Source organism: Eulemur rufifrons, chromosome 4 (genome assembly GCF_041146395.1).
Source record: "Eulemur rufifrons isolate Redbay chromosome 4, OSU_ERuf_1, whole genome shotgun sequence".
Lineage (NCBI taxonomy): Eukaryota > Metazoa > Chordata > Mammalia > Primates > Lemuridae > Eulemur > Eulemur rufifrons.
In genome coordinates, this window is record NC_090986.1 from 69,901,274 (window position 1) to 69,926,211 (window position 24,938).

Here is a 24,938-nt window from a genome sequence, read left to right on the forward strand (position 1 = left end):
GTGACAGACAGTTAAAGGTAATTGGCAGCTATGAAAAGATTTAGGGATGAATTATAAGATAGAAAGGGTTTTTAAGCTACAAACAAAATAATTCTCTGAAGATTTTCTGCCTGCAAATAATCCTTAAACCCTGTCAGCAACATTATAAAATAAGTGATTGAAAAATATTCCTGGGCAGAGGAAATAACCGCCCATCCCTAAAGAAATACAGCTTATTTTGTGGGGAGGGGATGGGTGTATGCCTACACAATGAGTGCATTGCGCACCGTTTGGGGAATGGTAACGCTTGAAGGTGCTGACTCGGGAAGGGGGGGTGGGGAAGGGAGGGATATATACCTACATGATGGGTGCAACGCGCACTATCTGGGGCACAGGCACGCCTGGAGCTTTGACTTGGGGGCAAAGGCGGTACATGGGCAACGTATGTAACCTGCAATTCTGTATCCCCCATAACAATAAGATGAAATAATAATAAAAAAAAGAATAAACAGTAATACCCAGAGGAAACTAGCATGTATGTGAATTTGTGCTCCTTTTTGAGCTCAGGAATCAGATTGTCCTTATGTGAATCACTGTAAAACAATCAATGCAAAAGTTTCAACTCTGTAATTGGCCAGCAGTCAATTTAAGACTCCCATGTAACTATCTGACTTAGTCAAGATGGATAAAGTAGCCAGATAGTTGTTCCCAGAATCTAGATTTTATTCTTATACAGACTGCCACAACTGGAACTTTGGGTACAGGTTTTTAAATTTGAAAAATATATTGAAAAGATGAAGAAAGGACAAATACCAAGTAAATCTGATCAAGTTATTTTAATTAGCAGGGATGAATTAATTTTAAAATTATTTTCTGCTTACTTTGTTCATATACAGGTAGTATTTTCAATCTCTCCCTATGAGTGATGACATTTTTATTTATTTGGCTTTATTTTGTTTGATAAACTTTGCAGCTTTATCCTCTTTCTCCTCATCATCCTTTTCTTTGTTGCCTTTATGTTTTGGGGTTTTGGCATTTCGAGTAGTTATTTTTAAATCATTGACACTGGATCTCACTTTCCTTATTTGTAAAGAGGAGATTAGATTCAATAATTTTCACCGTGTCTTCAATATTTGGAATCCCATGACTCAGTGATTCTATAAATAATCATGACATCAGCCTTTTAAAACTTTTTAAAGGTTATTGAAACGGAGGGATGGGAAGTTTTTAATTTTTTTTTCACAGTATCTTTTATAAATGCATGGTACAAATGTGAATTTGAATATTTTTAATGTTTTATAATAATATAAATTTTAATGTGATGACAAGAGTTATGAGAGAATTGGCCAACAACTATAGGGAGAGAGGGGCTATAATAAAGTCTACCTAAAAACAAACCCCGCTTCCCCCAGTCCTGGAATGGTGCAGAAGTTGGTAGTTCCTGTGACTCACTGTGCACCAGAAAGATGGAGCAGGGGAGGCAGGACCTGTAGGCCCCCAACGTGCAGCAGGCAATGTGTGGGCCCATCTGGAGAAGGCTTTGCTGGAATGGCCCAGTGGCCACTGTCAAAGAGTCAGGTGACCCCTTTCTGGAGGTGTCCCTCAGAAGGGGTTGGGATAAAGCTGAGCACTACTCTAAATAATCCAAGTGACAGACAGAAAGGGAGACAGACAAAGAGAAAAAGACACAGAGAAGGAAAGGGGAGGAAGGGAGGGAGGAAAAGACAGAAGGAAGGAAGGGAGGAAAGGAGGAGAATGCATGCCATAATTGAAGCAATTTAACCTACTTTAGCAATTAAAGACTGAAAAGTCCTAGAATATAAAAGTTTAATTATTTTAATCCTCAATTTGGTAACTGATTTAACCACCAAACTCATTTTTAATGGAAAAATCTATTAATTAATGGGATATAATTTAGGAAATGCTGGTCTGGACAAGTAGAGAGCAGATGTGGAAAATGATGTGAAACTGAGTTATCTCAATATTATGATTAGAGCAAATCTGTAGCCAAATAATATCCACATTTGGGGGAATGTGTGTTACACACACTCACTCCTGCTCTTCTTATACGGTCCCCTCTCCGATCTTTACCTCTACAGATGCCTCCGTGTGTCGTACACAGTATAAAATTTTCTACACTGGTCATTTACTAAGCACAGGTGTGTACTTTCCAAAAGTTAATGAAAAAGTACTTTTAAGAAAAAGCAGAAATAAAAAATCAAGGCTACCCTACCACTTGGCAATGGCAGGTGTTCTATGAGGATTAAACTATCTGCTTCTTCTAGGTAATTTAACACAGTCTATATATGCGTATTAGGCAGAAGAAATATTTATCCAAACAAACCTTAAATGCTCCCAATAAAGTTCTTTGTTCAGTTGCCCTGGGTTCCCCATGCTCTAATTGGATTTTGGCCAGAAGAACAGAGTTTATGAGTCCTACACCTTCACTTAGACCGCATTGAATAAAGTACATACCTTTGTTTTACTTTTCTGCATGTATGAAATGTGTTACTTAGTCCCTTAGAGTGTTTCTTCAATTTGTGAAGACTAAAAAGATTATAGCAACTGATTGTTATATTTTGCATTTTTCATAGGTTTCTTGAACTCCCTCCTGGTAAGGCTTTTAAGCTGCGCTGAATTCTAATACTTTAAGAATATTCTATTCCATGGGGAATGAAAAAAATAAAAAGAAGATGGTAGACTATGATTTGTTTATGAAATGCTGATGTGAAGGATTGTGAAGGGGAAAACAAACTCTTGCAAATAACAGTGCTTATTAATGATCTATAGCACTCTTTGTGTCAAGAAAAGATATTCTTTGGATTATAAAATTTAACTGTACTGTTCATGGAGCTTGAAATTTATTAAATAAATTACATACAGAATAATGAAGAGAGCCTCATTAACCCAGCCTTGAAGACATGCTGCTTTATTTTTTATCTGTATTTACTTAAGCCATTATCATAAACTTAGTTCAATTTATTACATATTTTTTGTCTACTATATACTTTGATGAGTAGGTATACTAGACAGTTGCAGTAGAAACCATTATTTAACCAATCTGTATAGCTGAACACATCAACCATAGAATTGCTCTTTAAATCAGTCATCTCATTTTCTTCTTTCATCCCCAGACAGGGCATTCTTTCAGTTACCTAGGTTTGCTTGCTTGCTTGCCAAAAAAAACGAGAAAGGTGCCAGGTGCAGTGATCACACCTGTAATCCCAGCCAATCAGGAGGCTGAGGCAGGGGGATCACTTGAGCCTAAGAGTTCAAGGCTGCAGGGAGCTAAGATCACACCATTGCACTTCAGCCTGAACAACACAGCAAGATTCTGTCTCTTCGGATGGGGGCAGAAAAGAAAGGAAAAATGTCTTGCCTAAAGTTCGGCTTAGAACCAAAGAAGAAAAATAGGAAATGTGGAGTGTCGGGGAGGGGACCCCAATGGTCCTATGGAAGGACACAAGTATTAAGTTTGCCTAATGAGTAAGCCTATTTTATGATGCCAACAGAACTTTTTCAAGTCTCTTGCATGGAATGTAAACTTCTACTTCAATCAAAACTACCCATAGGGCATCTTTTAAAGCCACTGCACACTTTCTCACCAGGGTATGCCATTGTTTTCCCACCATACCTTGCCTTGGATTGCCTTCTTCTTCCTTTTCTGCTTATGCAAATAGGCCCACTAGGAAGCATTCCTGGACCATTCCATCTGGAAAAGAAAATTTCCTCTTAATTCATATATTGCCTATCTGCCAATACCAATGGGAAAGGTGGTTTACAGGGAAAAAAAAAATCCTGGACCATATATTCAAACATCTCATCATTTATCATTTACTAGATAACCTTAGATAAATCTAGTGATCTCTTATAACTCCTCCTGTCTTCACCCTTCAAACAGAGTAAGTAATGTCTATGCTACACCTCAAACATATTGTCAGGATACAATGATGTCATGTTTGTGAAATATTTTGCATGTGGTAATTGGTTACACTTAGGTAAGGTATTTGCATTGGTTCTACTAAACTAAGCTATGAAAATTTACATTCCGGTGATCATAATATGCTTTCATGTCCTTTTCTTATTGCCTCAACCCAATTAAAAATATATTTATCTTTTCTGATGGTGAATGTAATAAATGCTTATTACAGAAAATGTTGAATGTACACACAAATATAAAAATAACAATCCAGTGTAAAGTCATAACCAAGAAATAACCACTAAGCCAAGAAATAGCCACATTCATGTATTCTTAAATATGTGCTTATATATATTTGTGTGTATCTTTGTAGACTACTTTGCTAACTTATCAACATATCCTATGCATGTTGCCATTTCCCAGTTCTGCTTTTTCTTCCTCCAGGGCAGCCGTAGTATTCTGACTTCAGTTGTGTCTCACTGAGCACGTAGCCCTGTGCCTTGGCCGTAATAAATGTTCACTCTATGGGCTTTATTCACAGAATGACTTAAAGCTCTTTGATGGTTCAAATATAAAATTATGCGCAACAGAACTTCTGTCTTTAAAGATGACTGTTGTTCTTATTGATGAACTGAAGCCATTACATGTAACACTGACTTATTTTCCCTTTTCCTTTCCGTTTGGTTTAGTTTGTTGCCCAGCCCAATTGTCAACAGCTGCTGGCATCTCGCTGGTACGATGAGTTTCCAGGCTGGAGGAGAAGACACTGGGCAGTGAAGATGGTGACATGTTTCATAATAGGACTTCTTTTTCCCGTCTTCTCTGTGTGCTACCTGATAGCTCCTAAAAGCCCACTGGGACTGTTCATAAGAAAGCCATTTATCAAGTTTATCTGCCACACAGCATCCTATTTGACTTTTTTGTTCCTGCTGCTGCTTGCCTCTCAGCACATCGACAGGTCAGACTTGAACAGGCAAGGTCCACCACCAACCATCGTCGAGTGGATGATATTACCGTGGGTCCTGGGTAAATGTGTTACTATAGAAAATATAATAAAAACGCGTTACTGCCATGGAATTTTGTTGCTCAGAAAATAATATTCATTAACGTTTGGGACATAGGACTGTTTAAAACAGGTTCTGACCATTGAAGCTCCAAGACCTAATCCCCAAAGCTAAATAAATATTTTACAAGCTGCAGTGCACCTGCTCCAAAATGTAGCCTAGGAAATGTAACCTTAAGTTTTAGAAGTCCAGATTTTAGTCACTTTATATTCCATGAATGATTCTCTGAGTTTTTGTTTGTTTGTTTATCAAAGCTTTTCAATGTGTTCACATTGGCCATACATAAATAATCATTCTAATTCCTAATAGATAAGCCTTCTAAAAGAAAGTACAAATCACTCTGAAGAGGCCGGGTGCAGTGGCTAATGCCTGACTGCAGCACTTTGGGAGGCCAAGGCAGGAGGATTGCTTGAGCTTAGAAGATTGAGGTTGCAGTGAGCTATGATGATGCCACTGCACTCTAGCTCTGGTGACAGAGTGAGGTCCTAGCTCAAAAAAAAAAAAAAAATCATTCTGTAGAATTAGTGATTCTATACATAAAGTAACACAACATTTTTTAAAAAAACAATGCATTTAAATTTATCTTTCAATTCTATAGCAAATCAAAATAATAGGAAATTAAACAAAAGGGCATCCTCCATTCTCTTTCTATTCTTGATACAGAAAGAAAATTATATCAGATCTGCAGCAAATCATCATAAAGCAGAAAACCTTACAGTAAATAGTGAAAACCTTGTTTTTCTTTCCTCTTGTTATTGTAGCCATGGTTAAAATTTACATTTTAATTATTCTTTCCTCTATCATACTGTGGTTTGCTGAGAAATCACATTTTCTCAATTTAGCTCATTTTAAACCTCTCTGGTATCATCTCCATCTCGTCATTTAGCAATTAGAAAATATGTGACAAATTTCTTGATTCACAGTCTCAGATGATCAGTTTGGATTAACTATCAAAACTGCTGAAGAGACTATAAAATGAGAACAAGACAGAAAACAAAAGGGCAGCCTATCTGAATCTGATATGGATGTATTTTCAATTTTAAAGATTATAAAAATTATACTTTAAATACTGGCAATAAGAAAAGTTCATAGGGACAGTATTTGATGTTTTACATATGTTACTGGAAAGAAAACATTCTCAAGTGAACTTTAAAATAGGGTACGTTCTCACTAATCAGAAGTACATAAAGTGTGATCTAGCTTAAATTAAAAAAAATTTAAGTAATCTGTAAGTGCCCTTTGGAATAAAATAATTATGACAATGTAAGTTGACATTAAAGATAAAATGACCCTGCCTCATTTAAATTAAATATCCCTCATTAGGAATGTGTTCCTAATGGAGTTTTCTTCATAGAAAAAATTTTTAGAGCAATTATTACAGAATTGTTTAGGAGGTTTAGTTTCCTATTATGGGTAACTTACATCGAATATCTAAAATTTCTAAAAAAAAATAAAAAATAAAAAAATAACATTTCTGATGTCCAAAATGAAATATAGAACATTTCATTTTGAAAAATACTATAGATGTAATACAGCACAAGCAGATAAAATATGCTAATCTTTCCTTTGTACAATCAAGTACTTTCTAAGCAGCAAGCACATCACAGTGAGATAGGGATACAAAAGTAAAACAACAACAAATAAACAAACAAACAAAAAAGTCCTTGCCCTTATGAAGCTTAAATTTTACTGGAGGAAATGAGTAATAAGCAAACAAATATATATGTGATATAATGTCACAAAATTGCAAATAAAAACAAAAGAAGATCCAAACTTATACAATGAAAACAATCATTGGCTGCCTGCTACACACTAGACTTGTAACAGAATATTTCATGAATGTTGGCTAGAAGAAACTACACTCAAACCACAGATAAATAGTTAAATAAGGTATAGATTTAATTGTGAGAATTATAATTCCAGCTGAGAAAAATATCTGCTAAAGGCAACATTTTATCAAGGTATCCTGACTGCAGGGAGTTAATTTATGTGAAAATTTTTAGGATGAAAAGAGATTTCCTGGAATCAAAAAAAATTCATGTGAATGATCATCTTGCTTAAATAACAGGGCATGAGGAAAGAGTGTTTATATATAAGATAGATTTGTGAAAACAGCTATATTGTTCATTAAGTCTGGTGAATTGTGAGTGCCTTGTGTCTATGTGTGGGTTCTAGGTGTTTCTCTAGATCCATGATCATGAGGAGTCTGCTCTATGCTATTAGGCCATTGTGGGAAAAGCCCTGGACTTGAATACATGCACAGGTTCTACCACTAAGAAATTATAGGTGGTTACAACCTTTCAGGATTTTCAGTGTCTTCATCTATAAAATGAAAGATTTAGAGTGGATGACATCTGAAGTCCCACTGAATTCTATTATATCATCCTGTCTGCTGAGCAGGGAGGAGAGGAGGGTTAAAGACATCAGGGTAGGAATGCTTTAACCTTTTACCAAAAGTGTGATATATACAAAAAGGCATGGTCTGATTTGGTGACTATATTAATGAATCTTCTGTATTTTCTCACCAAGTGCTGCCATCTGCTAAAGTAAGTGCCCATGAGTCCCTTAGCAGGACATGTCATAGTTCATCCATTGCAAGGTTCTAGATTTATAATAACAAGACTGAACAACTTATGGAAATTATGTGGCTTATAAGTATGTCCCCCATCATGCTAATTGTCCCAAAGAGAGATTAGAACTTTGTTTATGGGTTTTTCTGAAATCTTCTTGAACTCACTTAGATTTTCAACCCGTGTCACCTCTGTGAGCTACCTGTTGTGTAAAGTAATACTTTTTTATTTGTACTAAATTTACCTTTCTATCATTTTCAGGGGGTGTTCCCAGACTTATACCTTAATCTATGAGAAGCTGTGAGGTATCACTTTGACACCTCTCATTTTTTTTTACCCCAAGAAAAAGACTTTTGATTTTTTATTATTTGTATCCTAAATTTTCACTTTTTCTGAGTAGAAAAATTCTCTAACTTTAAAGCCTTTCAAATCAACTCCTTTTTCTTAAGAAGTATGTTTTTTCTTGAGAATTTCTGTTGTTTTATATTCTTTGCTGTATTTCAGCAATAAGAACTGTATTTAGCCTCATACTTAGATCGTTATCCTGTGATTTAGTGCAATGACAAAATGTTTCTGTGTTATTTTCAACATCTTTCCTGTTGAAGTTCAACATTTTGTTGCCTATTTAAATTGAAATCTATCGTGTTTTATATCTTTAGAAAGCAGTTCACGATGGCTCTTCTATCCCTGTGCTGTGGCGTCTTTGATAAGTTGTAACTCATCATCCTGCAAAGCTTTTTGACATTTTTTTACTTCACACTTGCTTGTATTGAAGGTCATCGACCCTATTCTCTCTCATCAAACAGCCTCAAGAGTTCTTCTTGCAGATCTTTGCTGTCAGGATGAACTTTTCCATATGAGAAAGAAATCCAAGAGCCTCATACAGGGATCAAACTTAGGATTTTAGTCATTGTGACGTATAGTTCTTACCCGTGGAGAAAACTAATCATGGACAATTCTGTTAGAACTCTCTCAATAGATAGGTAAATTCCAGACAGATAGACACCAACATCCTTCTGAGACTGTCAAATCACCCATTTAAGCTACAGTAAAAAGAAAAACAATAGTTAGATCAAGCATTCCTATGGGCCTGATAACAGAGCTATACTTTTCAGGTGTCTGGAGAGAAAGTGCCATTGGAAAGACTGAAAGATGGGTTGGAAGGAGCCGGGGGCCAGAGGATCAGAGACTTTTATGTTCTGAAGCTCTTAACTTATTCAGGGCTTGATTTGTAACATAAAATACTGGGAATATGAAATGAATAGAATATTCATATGAGAAATTTCTTTTTACAAAAACTTAACATGCAAACTAAATAAAGCATGTTATATGTGTAGTGTGCGTTATAAGAATTCATCTAAATTATAGCAACAGTCCACAAACACATGCCATTTGTTTCTGGAGATAATACACAGTAAAATAGGGAAGAAAAAAAATAAAAACCTTTGGATGCTAGTGCTCCTGCCTTCCCAAAACCCAGTTTGGATTTTTCCTCAGAATCCATTATAACTCAGTTGCAACAAACTTGTGTTATAACTTTATCCTCTTGCACACACACAAAAAAAGTGTGCATATATAGAATGTAGACTTACATCATCAGCTTAGCAAAACATTATGAAGTTGATAACATGTTTCATAAAATAAGTAGAACTTTGATGAAGGCTGTCCTATGAATAAAGCAGGAAATAACTTTGTTCCTATAAGAACGCAATAGGGCTGCTGAAGTGACTTGGCATTGTGGGCATGGCTGAGAAGATGCCACCCTTACCCAGTGTGTGAATCTGTGCGCTCTGAGCATGGTGCTGAGAAGGGTGAACTGAGGAAAAGATGTACCATAGCAGGAGATCTACGCTCTGTTAAAAATAGCTTCTATTGAATTCCTAGGCATAAAGTAAGAATCGCTCATAATATCCGGATTATACATCTTGCTTGTGGCACAGACTTATTTAGCAATTTTTCTTTAACAAAATTGGTCTCTCATTTCCATGATTTATTTTCTATGCGTATGTCTTAAAAGGTTGATATTAACAAGTCTGAACATTTCAACAAGGCCTGCCAAATTGAAGATGTGAAATAAAAAATGATGATCACATTTTCATCTAAAGACAAACAGTCCTATACAAATATATTCTTCCTTTCTTGTGACCATGTCTCCATCTTTTGTCTGAAGTCATTAAGCTCATGTGGCTTCAGGTGCTCATACTTTCAGCCCTGAATTACCCATTCCCTTAAGTATCCCCCCAAAAATACCCTTGCAATTATGAGAAACAAGCCTATAGCTTTCCCCACTCCCCTCGTCAGCAAGGTGCCCAAATAATCTCAGCAAACTAACTTCAGACACATACAGACAAACACAGCTGCAGAATATCTATTTATTAATTTTAAATGAATATTTTAATTTTCAAGGAAATCAGATCATCATTGCAGTATGACATATGACCCTCATTTTCGTGTTTATCTGTGGGAAAAAAACATTTCAAGGTCATCTTTATGGACTTATAAACACCAACACAGTAAAATCTCAAAGACGGCAATATTTTTAAAATTTAAATTGTTTTGTGGGCACCTACAAAAGCTAAGTAAATGAATTGTTTATTGGAGATAAAATGAACTCTTTTAGGCTACAATAACGCAATACAAGTCTGATACACCAAAATTGAAATCTACAGGCCTTCAGAGAATGTTCGGAAACACAGTTCACGTGGTTTAAGGGAAGAAAGGAAAAGATAAGAAAAGAGGGGTCCGATACAAGAAAAGTAAGGGTCAAAGTAAAAAACTAGAGGGATGCTTGAGTTAGTTTCCATTAGTTCAGAATAGCAAATGGTAGTAGTAGTAATAAGAGTAGGAACTAAAAAAATTAGGCACTGTGCTGAATGATTTATTTAAATGCATGTTCTTGTTTGAACCTCCCAGTAACTGTATTCCATTTAGCCATAATAAATGATATTAATATCTCAATTCACACCGAGGAAACTGACTTAGAAAAATTAGATCCCTTGTCTAGGATCAAGAAGCTGACAAGTGAAAAATACTAGATTCAAACTCCAGTCAGGGTAACTCCAGAGCTAGCGCCTTCATCCTCTACAAGACACTGCCCCAGGAGTGTGAGAAGCAGAAGGAAAGGAGGCCAAACCAGCCTAGGCACCTGGTCTCCATACTGAGACTTCTCTGCCTCTGTTTGCCTGCTCAGATTTTCACACAGGTTAAATTTGAGTGGACCATGTTTCTGATTCAGTAAAGGTGAAAAGGCTCTTGAAAAGGCACATCTGATGTGATCTGCTATTGAGGATCACGTTTGCCCACATGCCAAATCTATCACTACCATGAACCTCACAACACCACTCTATCGTCACTGCCTGTTTCCAATCTAAAACGTCATATGGCTCTCTAATCCTGAAAGAAGCAATCTATTCCAAGAAATAAAGAAAAGTCTTTTGATATGACCTAGGGATATTTCCTTTTTTTTTTTTTTTTTTGCTTTTCATGTATTAATTGCTAAGACCTAACATTAAATTTCCTTTCTTCAAGGACATTAATTTTCAAATTTGTTATTGCTCTGTGTGTGTGTGTGTGTGTGTGTGTGCATGCGCTTGTGTAGGGGGTGCTCAGGAAAATGTAAAGAGATACATATATTTCCTTTGGACGTATTTATTTTAGAAATATTAGGCTGGGTGTGGTGGCTCACACTTGTAATCACACCGCTTTGGGAGGCTGAGGTGGGAGGATCACTTGGGGCTAGAAGTTTGAGACCAGCCTGGGCAACTAAGAGAGACACCATCTCCACAAAAATTTTTTTTAAAAATTACCCAGGTGTTGAGGAGCTCACCTAGCCACTTAGGAGGCTGAGACAGGAGAAACACTTGAGCCCAGGAGTTCAAGGCTGCAGTGAGCTATGATTGTCACTGAACTTCAGCCTGGGTGACAGAGAGACTCTGTCTCTTCAAAAAAAAAAAAAGAGAGAGAGAGAGAAATTAAGAAGTTTATATTAAGTAGAAAGTGGTAATTTTCAAAGTGAAAAAATTGATATTCACTCATTCAAACTTTATATTGAGCAAAGATTTGGAAAAATATTTACTCATCATGTTGCCATCTACATAAGCATTCTATTTCTTAGTTTTCATGGAAAATTTTAAATTCAACAGAAATACTATAAAAAGAATGCTACTGCATTGATACAAACATCTCACTTGATTTTTAAGTAACTATATTTAGGTCATAAGCTATCAAGCGATCTGGAATTCCAAAGTTCTACATTGTAGTCCTACTCTGAAACTAACATAGCATCCTTTCCTGATAAACTTTGAAAATATGTACTTCCTTAATTGTATAGTCCTAGTTTTTTTTTTTCTTTAAATGTTAAAATAATGGTGTCAAAACCATAGTGGTTGAGGCGTTTTTAGATGTCTTCAAACTAAGAATATTTAAGCATTCACTGTCCCTTTATGTCAGTGTTCTATTAAGTACAGTCTACTGACTAAAACTATAATTACTGTGGATTCTTATGAAAAATTCAGATTATGGTTGGCTGGTTTAGAAGTTCCAGAGGTATTTTAAACGTTCAAAATTGAGAAGCAATTCTGGAAGTCAAATTTCAAATTCATATTAAGGAGTTTCAACTGCATTAGAATCTAAACAAAAAAACAGTTTTACTTCTAATCACTCTCTCCAGCCACCTTATATCAAATATCCTTTCCCCATTCCTTAATGATATTAATATTAGATATAAATTTCCTGAAATTTTGAATTATTTAATAGGATGCCCAGTTCAGCTTAAAACTTGAATTTTATAATCTGTTTAAATATCTTCTCTTCCCAAAAAAGACTTGACCCATGGCTTGAAGGACTTGGAATTGTCCATCTTTTGCTCATCCTGCAGCCCCAATACTAGAATGGAAGGAGGAGCACAGACTCTTAATGTTTCTATTCCTGTTGCTTTAGAGAAGAGGAATGACAGAAGAAGTTAAATGTCTTCATTAATTACTTAACTGGTACCCTGGTCACAGCTCTTTCTTGGTTGATTGTGCTGAAGCTCTGGCTCTTGCTAAGTAGCCTGTGTGACAGGCCTTGACGTGCAGACTCTCTCGAGGGGTATGTGGGTGTTCTTTGAGGGTCCTGTTGTGCCTCTACAATGCATAGTTCTTGGAATGAGAGATTCAACTCTGCCTGGCCTCTTCCAGTCCCTCAACTGTCAGTTCCCATTTGGGTCCTGTGACCCTAACAAGTCCCTCTTGAGTCCTGGCAAGATGGTTCAAACTCAGCCTTTTCCTGCAATCCCCATTTACCCCACAAGAGCAGCACAGAACCTTGTCACTTTAAATGGTGGGAGGTCAAGGCTGCCATAGGCTGCCCTACTGCCAAGCCCCACTGTGTTTCTATTTTCCCTGATGAGCTAGACCCAAGGGGAGATAAGTAAGCCAATTTCCCAAGCAGATGCCCCAGCAGGGAGTGAGAGAGCAGTTTCTCCTTGTAGGAATTCCCTGACTTTAAGAGGGCCTTTCTTGGAGTCCCCCTCACTTGACAGTAATATTGGGGAGTAGACACCTCATCTCTGGTATTCCTTCTTAGCATAAAACTGCACTGACCTGCCCCCGTGGTCCTCTCACCGGCAGTCTCCCTGTGTTCTCCCTGCATAGACCACAGGGTTGGAAGGGTGAGTGGTTCATAGTAGGTATGGTTCTGATGCCTTTTGGTAAGCCCTAGAAGGAAAGGCTGGGCTGTAATTTTCTGCAGGCTCTCTTCAGAAAGTGGATACTTGGCGCCTTTGTCTTCATCTTTGTTTGGGTTTTAAATATAATGCTGAGATGGCAGGAGCTGCCCCTTAAGTGAGTGCCCTGAGGGGTCCAGCATAATGTGAGTCTCCGAGTCAAACAGCTCATTTAAATTTCGCTTTGAACAGAAGCAGAATCTTGACTAGAGTCTATGTTTGATTTGAAAATCAAAAAATTAAACAAAACAAAATTCCAGCAGGGAAGAATTCTTTGTGTTCTTTTTATATTCATTGATTTGGTGCCTTAACATGGAGCTCAGGATTCTATGAACAGACTAGAAGGTCAGATCCCCGACAGCTTTTGGGCTTAAATAACAGACCCTTGGAGGTTGCCATAGGTGACCAGGTGACTTGCTCTTTGTTTGGGGTTGTTGTTTATTATTTGTGCAAGTAGGGACAGCCAGAAAGGGCAAGACAAGAGATCTGTTTGCAGAGTTACAGGTTTGTCACATGTAATTGGGGCTGTTCAATGTGGCATCTGAGCACTGCCTACTCCATCTCATCCTCACCGCCAGCTTCACAGGCTAGGAGGTTAGCACAATAGAACTCTCAAACAGCCATGCATGAAAACTGTTATGGGAAAGGTAGGGGAAAAAAATAGGAAAAACTTCCAGGCATCCACAAATATTTTTAAAAGGAAGTTGTCTGACTCATTTGCACTGTGATCTTTCCTTCCTTGGTCCCCACAGTCTTGACATCAATGCTTGTAATTAGGCCTCCGCCACGACTCTGAGAAATCATGTCATCTTTTTATAAACAGCAAAGAGCAATTTTGAAATGTTCCCATTATGGGAACAGGACAAACATTTTGTGACAGACGCTCCCTTAAGCTTTGTTCTCTTCAGGCTTTTTAGTTACCGTGAATAGTTTACTATCCGGATGCATTTTTCATTTAGTTAATAGCACCCTCTGGTTTTTCTAAAAGCTTGTTTCTTCAAAAATTCAGTGAATATTTCAGAACAGATGAAACTTGGCATTTCACTAACATGCTCATAACAAATAGAAATTAATAGCCACCAAAAAGATATGTGGTCACTGGAGCTCTATGAAGTGACACTTTAAGCTAGATAGAGCTTAAAAAACAAAACAAAAAAAAAGCCCAACCCATTCCCCATCAGGCATTGATTGGTAGTTTTATCTATGGCTCAAATAAAAAGAAAAAAAAAATGATGGCATGAGTTCCTGATTTTATCAGGATCTCTGTTTCATCCCATACAATTGTGCCTTTCGAAGGTCAGAAGTAAGATAAGATTTTGGGTGGTCAAGAAGTCAGATTTAATGTCTCCTCCTTGCCTTGCAAAGGAACTACAATATATCAGAATTGTGAGTTTTTATTGTTAGTCTTCTTAGGATACCTTAGAGGTCATCTGGTCTAAACTTCCAACTGAAGTTTCATCTCCTTTAACCCATCTAATAAGAACAAAGTCTGCTCAGATGTTTAATAGTAAGGAACTCACTCTCAAGTTAAATGCTGCCTTGTACTGAGCTCATAACTACTTCTTTATAGCTGCTTCCTATCCCTCATTCTGCCCTCTGAAGCACTTAGCTCGAGTGTCTTCTTCCTCTTCATAACTACCCACAAAATATTTGAAGTTAGCTGTTTTTGGTGACTGCTAATAATCACATTTGGCTTTTCAGTGTAGTAGAAGCTGGTAAGGAGATAATGCAGTCTATTGATAATACGTAGAAAATATAAATGCTCTGATTGGTTAACAGGTACTTTAAAATATATTTTACTTTATAATACATACAAATATGAAAACAACTGAATGACAGATTCATCCAGTTGGAATGAACTTTAGAGATTACATAGACCATATTGCATACACTCATCGCTGGAATTTCTTTGGAGTGTAACTGACAGAAGACCGGTTCTGGATTGGAATCTCTAGCTCACGGGATAATCCATGACAGCTTTAGAGCCACTCCCTCTAGGTGCCAGAGAATTCTTCCTTCCATTGGGCCAGAAGCTCTTTCCGTACTTTGCATATCAAGATCCAGTTCTGCTTTCTGGGAAGACCAGAGCAAGTGTGTATTCTCTCGTACCAGACACTTTTTCATCTCTCATGGCAGCTATTGTGATGACTAATTTTAGGAAAATTTTGATAATCTGAAAAGGAAGAAGCAATGCTTGGAAATTTACACAATTAGGGTAAAATCATACTTCTTAGAAGTAGCATAATCCCTTCTCTTTTTTTGAAGTGAGATAACGAAACCTAGAGAGATTGGACTACTTGGCTAAGATTGCAAAGCTGATTGCCAGTTGAGTTGAGCCTGCCACCTCACTCACCTGACATATACTAGGTCTTATCACTGTGCCTTCTGCTAAAAATTAACTTGAAATGCATTTGTCCAATCAATTATTGCATGCACATATTTTCTAATCTCTGGCAATTGGCAGTTTCAAGGAAGACAAAACAGATAAACTACATTGTAAAATCTCAAGAATAAGAAAATATTTTCTAAACATACTGCATTTAGGAGATTAGGATCAAGTGCTGGTTCTCCATTACCTAATAGCATAGCATTAGTTAATGCTGTGCCTCTTTGGTTCAAACTGCTTCTTTGGGCCTCAGTTTTTTTTTTTGTTTGTTTGTTTGTTTGTTTGTTTTTTGTAGACTGTGTTGTCTGCCGGTTTCTCTGACTGTACCTACCTTAGTAGGAAAAGCTTCATGAGTGTGGGAGAGGGAAGTGTTTCCATGTTTGTCAAGCATTTTTCCTCACTGGATAAAATCAGTTTTAAGCTCCCTACCAGTTCTAAAACCCAGTGCATGCTTCATTTCTTATTCAGTTCTGATATACTCTTTTCTTCAATATGGAGGTGTTGAAAATTATCACCTCCCCAATTATGCCGCAATACTATCTGAACTCTCAAGAGAGATGTATTTATGAAAGAAGCCTAAAAGGGGAAGCTAGGATGTAAATACCAAAAATAGAATAAAGCAGTGGTCCACAGCAGACTTTAAAATATACACTATAAGTAATTCACCTGAAATAAATTCTCAAATGGGTTATAAATTTAAATGTGACTTAAAATTTAAAAATAAAACTTCATTGATAATTTTAAATAGCCATTACAAGTTTTCACTAAATAATGATAGAGCATCATGTCTACTGCCCTTTCATTTCTAAGTTTTATTATAAAATTTTTCAAATGTATAGAAAATGTAAAAGAAATGCATAATAATGTATATATTACCTATAATCGATATGTTGCAATAATATTTACTATTTTTATTTATTCTTATCTATCCCTATTTTCATTCATTAGCATCAATCTCATAATTTTTGCTGCATTCAAATTAAGTTAAGCAGGACATTTTTCAAGGGAGTACAGAGATATAAAATGTTCACAAACACATACAGTCATATAACCACCACCACAGGGGTCAGCACACCAAGGAGCCCAATTCTGGCCCTTTGCCAGTTTGCTAAATATTTTTCATGTCTCTGATAAATGCATGAAAAGTTATGATTTTTATAATCTGACTTTTTCTTGCTTTTAGTGTATGGGCAATGCTTTTTCCAAATTTGTACATCCTCAGCAGATATTCAACTCAGTATTATACATTTCATGTTTCAGGCTATTATTATCTTAAAGGAGTCTCATTGTTTGCTTGTATTAATGTAGTTATAATATCATATTTATCTGTTTAATATTTCCTGATTCTAGATACTTTGATATCTCTCCTCATCATTAGGCTCTAGAAATAGAATTACACAATTTTAATAAGATTATGGGAATAAAATAATCTACACTGATATTTTATAAGTACTTCAGAGAATTTGAAAATAAAGGATTTTCTATTTAAAATATGACCATAAAAAAGAAAAGAAATTTATATTTTCTCTGGATATAGCTTTGAAGTGATTGCTAGACGTAAGATCTTTTAATGAATTATCACGAGTGTTATAACCATCGTTTCTCCAAGACTGAAATCAGGTCTCTAAAGGCACTAACCACTCAAAGAAGCACAATAAGGTAATCGGATTAATTGTCTGAGCCACTTATGTTTGCTAGATATGCTGTTTTTCATGAATATTGGAGTCATTTTGACTTGGAAGAAAAATATATCTCAAGGCATTTGCTTATAAGAAAATGTTATATTTTCCATGAGAGAAATATATACTTTTAGAGGAAATTACAGTTTAATTTAAAAATTGCACATTCTTATGAATTTATCAAATGAATAAAAGAAAAGTGAGGCTGCCGTAACAGGATCTTCTAGAATTCGCTTAGTGTCCTGAAAGTCTTAAAACATGGCTGGGACTCAATATTATTACATATTAAAAATACATGTTGTATCTAGTGTAACTATATGATCTCTTGAGTTGCAAGATCTATAATGGTTAAACTGCATATGTCTTTTTTTTAGTGATTTGATTGAAAATCACACTTACAATGAATCTTTCTATAATTGCAGGTTTTATATGGGGAGAAATTAAACAGATGTGGGATGGTGGACTTCAAGATTACATCCATGATTGGTGGAATCTAATGGATTTTGTGATGAACTCCTTATATTTAGCAACAATATCCTTGAAAATTGTTGCATTTGTAAAGGTAACTGTTATTTCTGTTGTTGATAAAGTGTAAGTTCTGATTATTAATGATATACCTTCAAAATGCTATTACTTTTACTAATTAAGTTACCTAGAGCTTTATCTGTATATGAAATTCATCAGCTCATGGTTTTGTTGATAGATACGTAGGGATAAAGTACATAGATAATGCATAATCTATAATCACAAATCAAGTTTTAATAAACACTCAGAAGTTCTCATCCAATTTTCTTGCATCTAAATAGAACAACATAGCAAAATTATTCTCAGTAGCAACTCTGGTTTCTAATCCTTTCCATTTTTAATGATATTCCACCCCAAACACTGTTTAAATTTTGGCAACCAAAATCTATTTTTATCAGTTATAACTAATAGATAAAATTTCATAGACAGATCAAAATATTACTCTTTCAAAGCATTGAAATTATTATTTCAGTTTAAACTAATATAGTTTAATATAATTAGAGCAGAATATAATTGGTCTCCTCATCCCATTCAATATGACAGTGCCTGAAATTTCACACACCCATTCCTCCCCCAGATTTTGTACAACATCAATCTTATCCCCAACCACATAATTTACATAAAACATTTTGTTCTTCAATGACAATTGGGATTATTTTGTACTTTGGGAGATTTTTTTTTAAACCAAAAGATTATCTACTCTATGTTTTTCCTTTTCCCTACTTCCTTTTCCTTTAAAAACAAAGTGTTTTAAAATGATTAGTGAATTGGCAAAAAACAAAGAATGTTTAATTGGGTGTTACATGAATAATTCATGCAATTTAATGATCTGAACTAGAAAATGCTAACATGTTAATGAACTCTTACTCATTTAGTCTAGTTCTTAAAATAGTGACCTGAGTCCCTTTGGGCAATTTTTAGTTATGACAGGATCAAAATTGCCCAAAGTTGAAAAAGCCATAGTTTCCAGCATTTGTTCAAGTAAAATGTTGCCAGTGTTCACCAAAATATTAGCAAAAAGCAATTTCTGTCAATTTTATGGAAAGCAAGCTATGCTTTAAGAATGAAAACACAACTTGGTAATTTTATCTATATGCATTGAGGCTAATAAACCTGAAGAGTTTAGGACTGCAGAAGGTACTACCTTAACCAAAGGATATTGTGCATCTACGTAGGGAGGTGGACAACCTGTTATTAAGTGCATAGCTCTTCAATCCCCTTTCCTCTGTGGTGATCCTTAGGTACATCTATAAAGTTGTTTAGAGGTCCTTCTACTAAAAAGTAGTTTATGTGGAGTTTTTTGTGGCCTTGTGCTATCATAAAATTCTGGAATTATATGACAATAACAGTTTTATTCTAACTTCCAGGTAAATGAGAATGACGAGGGGGGCTTGCTAAAGCACAGATTCCTTCACACCATCCACAGATTTTAAATTAGGAGTTCTAGGGCAAGGCCCACGTTTGCATTTCTAACAAATTCCCAGGTGATGCTGGTGCAGTTGACCTAAGAAAGACACTTTGAAGAGCTTTGTATAATCCTATTCAACAGCTCAAGGAAGTGTCAGATTGTGTCCCAAAGAGACTTCTATTATGCATTTCTTAGAGACAATATTTCAGTTAAGATAGATAGCATTTGTAATTATTACCTTTATATGGTATTTATTTTTATGCATATACTTTTTCATATATAAGAAATCTCGTATGTAGTGAGTACACTTACATATATTAATGGATACTTGTGTATTTTTTTGCCTCAAGACTTTCAGATATGGGATTTCAATTTAATTAAAATATTGTGAATTCAACACATGCAAAATCTATTTTACTATTAAAATCTAAGCATTGTTCGTTATACTACAAGGAAGCTTTATGTTTAGAATTAAGCTCACTCACCCCAAGTAATGAAGGAGGAGAGGGAAGAGAGAAAAGGATATGGAGTCATACACAGCAATACCACAGGTGACAATGACCTACTGAACATGAAATGTTCAGGAAATAAGTTGCTTATATACTGGTTATAGGAATTCAGCTATGATTGTGAATCTAAATTATGAAATGTTCTTTATGAGTGATTTGCTTCAAGTACAATGTGTGTTTGAGTTGCCTGGGAATGTTAAATGGCATGCACTTCAGAGTCATTTCCTGGGCTCATTTCTTTCCTCCATCACTTCCTAGTTGGGTGACCTTGAACCTGTTTCTTCTCTTCTCTTTGTCTCATCCATAAAATAAGGAAAATTATGATCTCTACCTTATGCTGTTGGCATGAGAAGTAAATGAGTTGATATGTTTAAAGTGCCTGTTACAGAGTAAGCACTCAGTGTTAGTTTTTCTTCTTTTTCTTTGACTCCTGCTTTCTCATCCTTCTTCATATACTATGAGTCCACAGATAATATCTTTACTATGTTTCCTCATTTGCTTATTTTAGTTCAAAAAGGGTTTGAGCTCTAAATTCACACTTGCGTTTACTGTGTCTAATCTGTGTGATTTGGGACAAGTTGTTTAATGTAGTCCTCAATTTTATTATCTGTAAATTGATGATAATCAAAAGAGAACTTACCGTGGGAGTTTGTGATGCCATGCTGATTTGTTGATTCATCCTTCCTTACTTTATTTTTGTTTTAGCCTTCAATTTTTTCAGGCTAATTTTTAATAACTTACACATTACTGTTTTAGGAAAAGCTGCCTTGTTTGTGTGCAAAAAAAAAAAAAAAATAGAATCTGGTATAAATAAGGCAAACAGCTATTATATTGACCAAGCAGCTAATTCAATCAATGTGCATTTATTGGAGTGCACTAAGAAATTAGCTTTTGATCTTGTTCCTGAGAATGCAAAGATGCCTGAGAGGTAGCCCCTGCCTTCAAGTAGCTCACAGTCAGGTAGATGAAAGAGAATTCCATATAAGTAAGGATCTTACAATGTGATAAGGTCTGTAACAGGGGATGTGGTAGCATCAAGGAAGGAACTGAACTTGACTGTAATAGCATAGAAATTTATAGAAGACAAAGTGAGTGGACATCTCTCATGTTCGTGAGCACAAATGAACATTCAAGAGATAAAAGACACAATGTGGAAAAGTCCAGAGTACATAAAGCAGAGTTCAGTATCTATGAGGGATGATCCTAGAAATGGGAGCAGGGAGAGGAGGGGAAGGACTTTCTATATCTTTCTGTAGAACTTGAATTTTACCTTATAAATAGTGAGGATCCATTAATGATATTTAAGCAGAGAATGATTCAAATGATGACGAGTGCCTGAAACAGAACAGTGGACATAGGGACAACTGATAGAAGATTGGACTTGAGAAAAATTTAGAAGGTAAGATCTGCAAGATAGATAATTTAATTATGAATTAGAAGGTAGATGAAATCATCCTAATACTTCTTCCTTGGAAACAACAGATTCATCTATTGTACTTCAGGCAGGATCACCAAATGGTTATAACTAGCAGCTCTGCTGGGATTGTACAGGTTCTGCCCCCTATCTGAGGGTGCCTGAACAGAAACAAAATCTAGTCCCAGGTCTTTTTGGTCAAGTTATGGAACTGGATCAAAAATCTGTGTCATCATATAAAAAGGGAAACTTTGTTATAATTATTCTGTTAAGAAGGGGAACCTTTTAAAATATGTCTGGCATGGGGGCCACCCTTGTTTAATTGGTCCATTGTATTAGTCAGCTCAGGTTGTCACAATAAAATACCTTAGACTGGGTGGCTTAAACAAAAGAAATGTATTTCTTGCAGTTCTGGGGGCTGGAAGTCTGAGATCAAGGTGCCAGCATGGTTGGTTTCTGGTGAGGGTTCTCTTCCTGGCTTTCTCCTTGTGTCCTCACTCGGCACGGAGAGAGAGAGAGCTTGCAAACTCCCTGGTGTCTCTCCTCATATCAAGAAGGCCCCCCCCTCATGAGCTCATCTAAACCTAATGACCTTCCAAAGGTACCATCTCCAAATGCCACCACACTGCGGGGCTCCAACATATTAATTATGGTGACAGTGGCAGGGGGGACATAGTTCAGTCCATGGCATCCATCCTTGTTCAATTCATCCACTTGCAAGGGAGATCTTTTTAAAGCATACACAAAAACACCCTTCTAACCAAGGCTATGGTTGAGTTTGGACTCTAAATCCACACTTGATGTGACTACTGCTTATATCACTTTCCTACCTGTGTGACTTGGAGCAAGTTAATACTTAATCTGTGCTTCAAATTTCTCTTCTGTAAAACAGTAACAGTAATCAAACCTCATAGAATGTTTGTGAAGATTAAATCAATAAACATTTAAGGCCAGAGAACAGAATCAATATAAGCACTCAGTAGTTGCTCTTAATTTTTATATGCAATGCAACAGCATTATAATATGCAAAGACAGAGCACAAAAATATATATGACTTCAATATTCTTCTCTTTAGATGCAAGGTTTTGTGGTGCTTTCTTGAATACTTTTATTCAATGGCATTTTACAGCTCATGGATTCTGGATTTTTTTTTTTTAATTTGCTTCTAATCCTCAAGAGGAAACTTTGTCAATTATTTTCTCTTTGCACTATGTATGAAGTATTAGTCAATCTGGAACTTGTTAATGCCTGGGGGTACAATAATAAAATGTCACTTCAGCTTCATTAGGGTCGTTTATTCCTAAATATTACTCAGCCCCTTTTCTATATGTAGAAATTATCTCTTATAATTATCTTCAGTCATTTGGCAGAAATGATTAAACTGTTATACCTTCTCCATTGTGTAATTTAAATAATGTTTTCAAAAATCAAAATTATTATGAATAAGAGCATTTGTTTTAACAGTCATGATGGCTTTGTTTTATAGCACCATTCTAAGTAGTTCTAACTATCTATCTCATTGATCCCTCCTATTATCTGCTAGAAAGGGGGCAAATATTGCAGTTTCCATTTTACAAACTGTGCAACTGTATCTACTCCAAAATGTATGGGATTTTCTAACATATTCTTTAGTTTTATGGCAGAGAGCTGTAGAGATTTTAATCTTAGTTGTTTAATCTAGAATTATCTACTAGAGGAGAAAATCATATTCCTTCCTAGTATAAATACCTGGTCTTTTTGGTCTTTCACTACTAATTACCTAATGAATTTGTAGAAAGGGAAATATTTTCACCTTGTGAAACACACATTAAAACCAATATATGTTTTCTATTTAGTCTCATATCACAAATATTTTCATTGAATATAAATTTAATTTTTACTTATTTTGGTTACTTAACTTTCACAAGTATGCAATCATCAGAGACTTTAGAGGACATAAATATGAACTAGCATACATTTTCCTACATTCAAGAAACTTATGATCCAATATTGTGATTTAATTCATCTTTCTCTGTTAACATTTATGCTAAGGGCTTTATGACTTGGCTTCAACTTCCTCTCAGATTCATCTAACTATTCCTACGCTCTCTGCATTCAGGTTATGTCAAGCTACTCAAATTTCTAAAAATGATCCATCTTCTCTAACCACCATGCCTTTGATTATGTCTATAATAATTCTCCCTAGAGTGGTTTTTGAGCTTCCATCATATATAAAGCACTTGTCTAGATGTCCAGCACCTAAAAATATTAATACATTAGACCAAGCTTTCTGCATGAAAAACTGACAAGTAATCTGAAAGTACATATTCTATCTTGTAAATCTGCAAAAGGAGCAGTTCTCTTATAAAGGAATCTGAATAGAAATAAAGGCTTGGGGCAAAACTAAACAATGGTAGGTATAGACTGAAAAGTAAACACAGTACTTAAGAGAAAGGGGAAAACAGGAATTGGTGACCCTAGAAGGGCTACAGGTGTTTAGGATAGCTTTTGATTTCTCCCTCAAAGATGATTCTACAATGGGGAGCTACCAGCTCTGGTCAGCAGGATCCTAGTGTCCACTCAGCTGCAGATCTGCAGTCAGAGTACTTCTCGGGGGAAGCATTAGTATTACTTGATAAATGTTTGTCTTCTTCACCATATTATAAACCCATATGGTATGTTCCTTGATCACCACTATGAACTCCGAAGATAGTGCCTAAGCAAAAGCAGACAAAGCACCCGGCATATACTTGATGAATGAATAACATCCTAAGAGTCAAAATAATTAGAATTTAAATTAATTTTAGACCAATGGCTCAATGTTCATGGAAAGGCATTTCAGTAAGAATGTGTGGCTAATTTGGGGAATTACCAATGCTGAAGGTTTGAGCCGGAGGAGCATTAGTTACCTAACTGGGGACAAGTGGCAGGTAAATCTTCAAAGGAAGTCAGAACACAGATTCCAGAGGCTTTGTGTGACATGCTAAGAAATCAGATGGTCATCTCAAGGACAATGCAGTCATTGACGAATATTAAGCAATATGTAACATAGTCTGATTGGCGCCTTTAAAAGATCATTCTGGAGGAAATAGATGATTGAGGAGACAGGATTCAAGGCAGGGAGGGCAATTAGGAAGCTATCATAATTATGTCTGAGACACAAAGAGGAGCTGTTTTCGGACAGTGAGTGTGCTGAGTAAGAGAAGATAGCAACGTGTATAAGATTCAGGTTTAGATGCTGGGATTTTGGAAGGTAAGATTGTAGGATGAACCTTAAATTCTGACTTGGGTGATCTGTTGCCATTCACTAAGATCAGAAGGCATAAATGAGAAAGAGTTTGGAGATGAAAAGGTGATACGTTCCATTTTTGGTTTGTGAATTTGAGATGCCTGTGCGATATCCAAGTGGAAAAGTCAATCCGAAAGTAGAATGTACAACAGAACTGTAAGGTGAGAAGGCTGGGCTGGAGATGTAGTGTTGGGAAACGTCATCCAGGGAAAGTGGGTAGAATGAGAAGAGAAGAGGCTTGAAAGGCAAACAACATTTAAGGGGCAGGTGAGACAGAGAAACCTATGAAATATACTGAGAGGAGGCAGCACAAACATGCAAAGATTAAAAAAGGATTGTAGATTTTATAAATAGCTTTTAAATAATAGAACTAAAGAAAATTTAAAAAATTCACATCAATATTTTAATTCCTGATAATAGGTGTGGAAAATATATTTGATGATTGAAGAATTACAGTAATTCTCTATAAATTCAAAAAACAGGACTTGTAAGAATTTTATAAATCACTGTGTG

At 35.9% G+C, this 24,938-nt stretch overlaps 1 protein-coding gene across 1 annotated transcript in view; it reads left to right on the top strand.

Annotated features, from left to right (window-relative positions):
• The window catches only part of TRPC4 (transient receptor potential cation channel subfamily C member 4), a 192,097-nt gene that overhangs the window by 138,713 nt on the left and 28,446 nt on the right, over positions 1 to 24,938 (top strand). The window contains exons 4-5 of the mRNA XM_069467313.1: positions 4,588 to 4,924; positions 17,724 to 17,863. Of these exons, the coding sequence (XP_069323414.1) occupies positions 4,588 to 4,924; positions 17,724 to 17,863 (477 nt within the window). The remainder of the gene's footprint in view (positions 1 to 4,587; positions 4,925 to 17,723; positions 17,864 to 24,938) is intronic.